Here is a 7,474-nt window from a genome sequence, read left to right as displayed (position 1 = left end):
TTCAGCAGATAGGAGTCAGGATTTTCTTAATACAAACTTCCAAACTACTTCACTAGCAGTTATATATATATATATAAAACCACCACAGATGGCTGATACCAAAGGGTTATGAAAACATGTTAGAGACAGAGGGCCAGATCCTTTGGTGGCAGCTTCAGAAACTGATGGCAATCCTAACTGAATCTTATACACATTTGGATTGATCCTATTACTTACTGAACACTTCTATAATGAAAAATTATTATGTAGCGAGATTGCTACATCATGGTGGAAGACCCTCTGCTGGTGTAAGCTGACAATTTAGATCAGTGGAGGAACATCACCCATTTGAGCTTCAGCTGTTAGCTTCACATGTTAAAGAGAAGACTTAAAAGACTTAAGGGCACTGTGGTGGGTAATATATTGTTTTCAACATCCATACAGAATTACAGGCTATAACTTTAATGCACTAGTTTATGAATTAGATACAAGGCACTTATAGGCAGTCAATGTGTGTACATTTGCTGCTTAGTTGAAGGCAGGAAGTTAGTGAAAGAGAGCTTAATCATGACACTAATTTAGTATGAAGAGTTGAGGTAATAAAACACACATATTAGGGTGCCAGGAAATTGAGCTTAAATGGATCCTAAGGGTGTTGGGTTTTTTTATGACATAACACTTCTCATTTACATGTTCTACTGATACCATCTACTAATTTAAGTCCAAAACACCAAAGAAGGGTTGATACTCAGCAAATGATCATGCTGCTGTATCTGTACTGGTCAAACATCTCCAATAAATGCATTTGACTGATTTTCCTTTCATTCAGTTCATAACAAGAAGGGTGGTATTTTCCTTAAATAACAATTATTTGATGAACAGATGCATACAATAGTATCAGTAAAAAATAATGCTTTAAAAATCACGGTTTTACAATGAACATTTTAAAAGCCAAAAAGCTCCTATTATATGCTGCATGTTATGTGTGAGACATAACCATAGTCTTGATGTGCTCAGCAATAAGGAAACCATCTCTTTAAGAAGGTAGAACCAGTTGCAGTCCAAACAGTAACACTGTTTATGTTCCCATATCGAAGGTAAACATGGACGCTACGGGTGATGGAGTAGTTGTTATCTGCGTCCTAGAAAACCTGATTGTCTATTGGCCACCCTTGTGCAGGATGCACAACAAGCTGTCTTGTAATAGGTATAGACACAGAGACGGGCCTGCACCACCACATTGCAGTTGTAGTATTTGTCTTTGCAATTTTCATCTGGGGGGGAAAACAAAGCACAGACTTTTATGATTCAGAAAGAGTATGTTATCAGAGCAGATTATGGTAGAGTGCAAATTTATTTTTAAAGATTTACTGTCAGGTGAAAAAAGCATATATTTAAAAATAGCCTACTGATGTAAGTAAGTTAAATTATTAAAACTACAAGAACTTTTTTTATTTGAATAAATTTAGAAAAAAAATGCACATATTTAAAACAATCTACTTTACTTTTAACAATTTGTGTTTGCTTTTTACACTTAATTTGGCTTGAATAATGAAAATGGACTAGATAGTAGCACTTGTATTTATAGTCAGGTTTGTGTCATTTTCACTTTCAGATTCTCAGGTAATAAATACCATGCTGCAGTGTTTGGGTGGCTAATGCTTCAGGGGAATATTAACAGTACTACCAACTCCCAAGCACTGAAAAGTCATGAATCAGGCCCCCCACAATCACAAGATTGGCTTATAAATATTGAGATTTTGAAAAATAATAAATGTTAGGTTCTTTCTATTTGCCCTGGGTTCTGAGCCACTAGGATGCACTCCACTCACATTTAAAAACCATGAGGGCTAGAAACTTGCTTTTTTGATGAAAACTGAGATTCTCTCATAATCACATAACTCAAGGAGCAGGGATTTTAAGAAAAAGACCAAATAACAAAAGGCACACAATAAAATCATGAGATTTGTCAGTATTAATTTGTTTTAAACTGTTTCCACATGGAGGAGGAGGAGGAGGAGAAGAACAACATTTCTATCAGTCTTATGGAGGGGAGGGATAGCTCAGTGGTTTGCACATTGGCCTGCTAAATCCAGGGTTGTGAGTTCAATCCTTGAGGGGGCCACTTAGGTATCTGGGGCAAAAATCAGTACTTGGTCCTGCTAGTGACAGCAGGGGGCTGGACTCAATGACCTTTCAAGGTCCCTTCCAGTTCTAGGAGATGGGATATCTCCATTATTATTATTATGCTACATAATAGCTAATTTTTACAAAATCTAAATTTGTGAACAAATTTGACCTGAAAGTTGCTGCAGAGTAGAATGAGGTTCTAACTATTTCTTACTACATCTTTCTCCCATTCTCTAGTAATTATAATTAGTAATAAAATGATTCCATAAAAATTATGAAAAAAATCCCTGACAATATCAAATTAATGCTAACGTGTTACATTTTGGTTAATACATTTCATGAAAGAAATTTGACTCTGCATTGACATCTTAGGTTGATATTTTAAAATCAAGAAGAAAAGTGAAATCTAGGAATTATTTTGGGGAGGTTCTATGGCCCGTATTATAAAGAAGGTGAGACTAGATGCTCATAATGGTCTTTTCTGGCCTTGGAATCTATGAATGTATGCAACAGCACCGGGAAGTTCATAATAAAGAAAATGTCTTTTGTATGCATAGTTCCTTGTAAAAGGTATTAGAAGACATAGAATATTATACATGATTAAATTTTCTGGTTTTAGGGTTAAAGCAGTAAGAACCCACCAAATCAAACATTCAAAATACGAGGTTCCATAAAATACACACTAAAATTAACCCAAATGTGCCATTTTAGCAGATCCAAAAATCTTTCATACGCTCTGGGACTTCAAAGGGAAGTCAATTTCTGATAGTGTTCAAGGAAAACATTTTAATCAGAAGACTCAAAGAGCTTGGTTTGTTTAGCCTAATCAAAAGATGGCTGAGGGGAGACATGATTGCTGTCTCTAAATACATCAGAGGGATATATACGTGGGAGGGAGAGGAGTTATTTAAATTAAGCACCAATGTGGACACAAGAACAAATGGATATAAACTGGCTATCAACAAGTTTAGGCTTGAAATTAGACAAAAGTTTCCGAAGAGTGATGTTCTGGAATAGCTTTCCAAGGGGCGCAGTGGGGGCAAAAAATCCTAACTGGCTTCCAGACTGAGCTTGATAAGTTTATGGAGGGGATGTTATGATGAGACTGCCTATAATGGCAGGTAGTCAATCTGTGACGGCTAGCAGCAAATATCTCCAATAGCTGGATGGGACACTAGATGGAGAGGGCTCTGAGTTACTACAGAGAATTCTTTCCCCTGTGTCTGCCTGGTGGGTCTTGTCACAAGCTCAGGGTGTAATTGATCACCATATTTGGGGTCAAGAAGGAATTTTCCCCATGGTCAGATTGGCAGAGACCCTGGGTTTTTTTTTGCCGTCCTCTGCACCATCGGGCACAGGTCACTTGCTGGTTTGAACTGGAGTAAATGGTGGATTCTCTGTAACTTGAAGTCTTTAAATCACAATTTGAGGGCTTCAGTAACTCAGCCAGAGGTTATGGGTCTATTACAGGAGTGGGTGGGTGAGGTTCTATTAGGGTGACCAGATGTCCCAATTTTTTAGTCCCGATTTTTGTGTCTTTTTCTTATATAGGCTCCTATTACCTCCCACCCCCTGTCCCAATTTTTCACATTTGCTCTTTGGTCACCCTAGGTGCTATGGTCTGCAATGTGACTAGGTCAGACTAAATGATCATGATGATCCTTTCTGGCTTTAAAGTCTATGAAAACCTACTGTACCTTTTTAAAAAGAGAGCCTTGTTTTGTTTAAAAACGAACTCCTAAAATTGGAACAGAAAATAAACGCTGAACCCAGAGAGCCTATACAAGGATTATTAAATATTTTCTTCACTAGATGGAGTTCCATAGTCAAAACAGTCCAGTTTTCCTGTCTCCTTACCTATTTCTGGTATACAATCCTGAGTGTTACAAGGTTCTTTTTCTTCTGGTTTAAGCTGTGGATCACATTGGTTACTTGATGTCAGATCATCTGACAGACATCGTACTTCTCGAACCCGGAATCCTCCTTCACAGGATTTGGAACACTGAAATCAAATGAGTTAAAATTCAGGAAGGTGATAATTTGTACTAGGAAACCCCTACAGAGAAAGGGGACTTCTTTAGCCTTATCCAAAGCCTCCAGATTTCTTTCCATTGACTTCAATAGGATTGGGATCCTTAAAATGCTGACTAAAAAGTTATGGGATTCATTTCCGGTTATGGCTCAAGAAAAATCCCTGTCCCCATGATCCCCAGTACAAGTGAGCAGGACAAGGCTCTCTCTAAGAGAAACCACTTCAATTGAAATACTCTCATAGTACCCTCTTCTGGGGTACATTTTATGAACCATCCTGATAGCTGTATGACAGGAAGCCAGAAAGATTGTTATAGATGTGAGAGGAATTCAAGGAACAATTTTTTTTTGGGGGGGGGGGGGGGAAGGTTCCAACATGATGGAGTGAACTCCCTCCCCCCCACTCAGCTGCAGCTCTTTCATAACAGTCAGTGTGATAACAATGGGAATGCTATTCTCCTGTCTGATGAGCAAGGGTCATTGTTTTTGCTCAGGGATTGGCCTGTACACCACACCAAATCAACCTCAAAGAAACTATTGAACAGAAAGTGGGTGTCATGCTGTCTGGAGTGGTCCATGACTGTGAATGCCTACCTCAGGGCAGATTGTCAGAAAACAGAGCAGATGCCCCAAACTGGTGGTGTGTTTTATATTGAGGTTTCACCAAGCCAGTGACAAATGTGAACTCCTGGATCACTATACATATCTTACCATGGAGTCACAGACAGTCCCCTTAGACTCTCCAGTCTATCTTGCCACCCAGACAAATGGACTTTGTGATAAAAGGTCACTTAAACCAAAAGTCACATCACATCAGTTTGCTTGCAATTCCAAGAGACCAGTCACTTATCCCAGATCAATTGGTATTCTAGATCTTACACCAAAGACAATGCTGGTAGCCAATTCTATAGTCAACTAACTAAAGGTTTATTAGCTAAGAAAAGGAAGCAAGAGTCACTGAGAGTTAAAGCAGGTAAAATATATGTACAGGTGAGTCACAGTTTGTAATTCCAAATGGTGCCAGTGATGTAATAAACTGCCAGTTTCCCAAAAAACTTTTCAGGGTTCCCAGATTGTCCGTGGGGATCTCCACTTTGCACCTGTAACCTTTAGGAGTCCATACAGTCCAGAGATGAAGGATTTTTCCCTGAATCCATACTTATAGCTTCTTCTCATAGAAAACAAGCTGACATGTCACTACCCATGTGGGCCTTTCCTTTGATGACAGAGAGAGAGGAACACATTTTGAGTCTTTGATCTCCGATCATCACAATGACCACTTGCTTCAAAATAAGCACTTTTCTGTTAAAGTTCTTCATTTGCATTCCACAAGGCTTCTTTCTCTTTTGATGGGTTATTTAGTTACAGGGGTTTACACAACGTAAATGTTTGTTATTACATAATAACAGGATACAGATACGTGAAAACAATGCAGGTAACTTCCCACTAGTTTTCATGAAGTTTAAACACCAATATACTCTTATACATTTAACAATCACTTTGATCTACGCTAATACACAAGTGAATTGGCCTGGAACTTCAGCATGAGCTGGCACCTGGTCTGCCAGCATAACAGTAGGCAAAAGAGGGAAGGTGGGGGGAGAACTGTGATTCCTTAATCCCCAAATGCACTACACTTTCCACATCTCCACCACTCCCTTGGGCTGACCTTAAATCCCCTACACACTCCCACATACCATGCTGGAGGACTGCAGGGGACCAAGAGTTCTCCTCTGTGTCCTCTCCACTTCTTGGACCATCCTACTCAGTGTAATCACTGAGGTGCTGCTCAATTTTGGGAGCCAGGAGGACTTCACCAAAAGGGCCAAGTTCAGTCTGAGTCTAAAGTAAGTGCCATTCAATCGACTGCAGTGGAGCTGCCAGGGGCGGCTCTACGTTTTTTGCCGCCCCAAGCACGGCTTTCGGTGGCACGCTGCGGGTGGTCCGCTGGTCACGGAGATTCAGCGGCATGCCTGTGGGAGGTCCTCCGGTCCCGCCGCTGAATTGCTGCCAAAGCCGCGGGACTGGTGGACCTCCCGCAGGCATGCCGCCGAAGGCAACCTGACTGCCGCCCTCGCAGCGACCGGACCAGCAGGCCGCCCCCCGCAGCTTGCCGCCCCAGGCACACGCTTGCTGCGCTGGTGCCCTGAGCTGCCCCTGGGAGCTGCACCAGGGCAGACGTGAGCTGAATTTGGCCCTAAGAGAAGTTATAACATTTGGATCACAGATTTGCAGGATGGCTTATTACTGTCTCAGCACCTGCTCCTATACTTGCACATACCATTGATAATTGCTGAGAGTTCTGCTCCGGTTCCTGGCAAGTGTACTAAAATCAGACACAGACAGCACCTTCAAGTATTCTTGAAAAACCCCTAAGCGGATTAAGTGTTTTAAACAAAACAGCCAGTATCTTCACAAAAGTCTTTAAAAACTCCAATCTTTGATAGTGGTTTCTGGAAACTGGGTTAGAAACATTATGTGAGTGTTATTATCCTAAACTCCTTCACAAAGAAGAGTGTATTGGGACTGCTATCCCTCTACCATTAAATGAAAAATCTAATCAGACAAAAGCCAAAATAGACACAAAGGTTGTACTGATAAATGGTAAGGAGCCAAGCCTCATCTATCTATTGTAATGGATAAACTCTGCTTTAAACCCTAGGGCATGATTCTTCACTCCATTAAAAAAAAATAAAACTTAAATTAGCTCAAACTTGATTATGAGATGAACATTGATGTAGAATAATAGCAGTGGCTTAGACTAGAAGTTCACAGCACATCCATCAATTTTTGTCCATTTACAGCAACCATGTGCCCGCAGTACTTTTAAAACACTGCCAAGTGCAGCCTCAATGAGCTTTTCTTCCAACAGCAGTTTCTCAAATGAAGAGACTCGTCTATGCTTTGCTTTGCATAAAGGCCTAGGTTCCTGAACACTGTGAATATACCAATTTTCATTAAATTAGCATTTAGAGTAGGGTTACCATATGTCCGGTTTTTCCTGGACATGTCCGGCTTTTTGGTAATCAAACCCCAGTCCAGGGGGAATTGCCAAAAAACCGAACATGTCCAGGAAAATGCCGGCCGGGCACTTCCCCTCCCGCGGCTGCTCTGCTCCTCCCCTGACTCTTCGGCTCTGTTTAAGAGCCGAGCTGCCCGAGCGCTATGGGCTTCAGGCAGCCCCCTTGCCTCCGGACCCCAGCCGCCGGCCGGGCACTTCCCCTCCCGGGCTCCGGCGGTGCAGGGTCCGGAGGCATGGGGGCTGCCCAAAGCCGGTAGCGCTGGGGCAGCTCAGCTCTTAAACAGAGCCGAAGAGTCAGGGGAGGAGCAGAGC

At 41.4% G+C, this 7,474-nt stretch overlaps 1 protein-coding gene across 3 annotated transcripts in view; it reads right to left on the bottom strand.

Annotated features, from left to right (window-relative positions):
• Positions 1-75: 75 nt before the first annotated feature.
• Positions 76-7,474, bottom strand: part of THSD4 (thrombospondin type 1 domain containing 4) — a 727,210-nt gene continuing 719,811 nt past the window's right edge. For all 3 annotated transcript variants that reach the window (XM_034783208.1, XM_034783207.1, XM_034783209.1), the window contains 2 exons: positions 3,967-4,111; positions 76-1,253 (listed from right to left, as the gene is read on the bottom strand). In XM_034783208.1, coding sequence (XP_034639099.1) covers positions 1,111-1,253; positions 3,967-4,111 — 288 coding nt within the window. In that variant the 3' untranslated portion in view covers positions 76-1,110. The remainder of the gene's footprint in view (positions 1,254-3,966; positions 4,112-7,474) is intronic.

The sequence above is a fragment of the Trachemys scripta genome, chromosome 10, assembly GCF_013100865.1.
Source record: "Trachemys scripta elegans isolate TJP31775 chromosome 10, CAS_Tse_1.0, whole genome shotgun sequence".
Taxonomy (NCBI): Eukaryota; Metazoa; Chordata; order Testudines; family Emydidae; genus Trachemys; species Trachemys scripta.
This window is presented reverse-complemented; position numbering and strand designations above follow the sequence as displayed.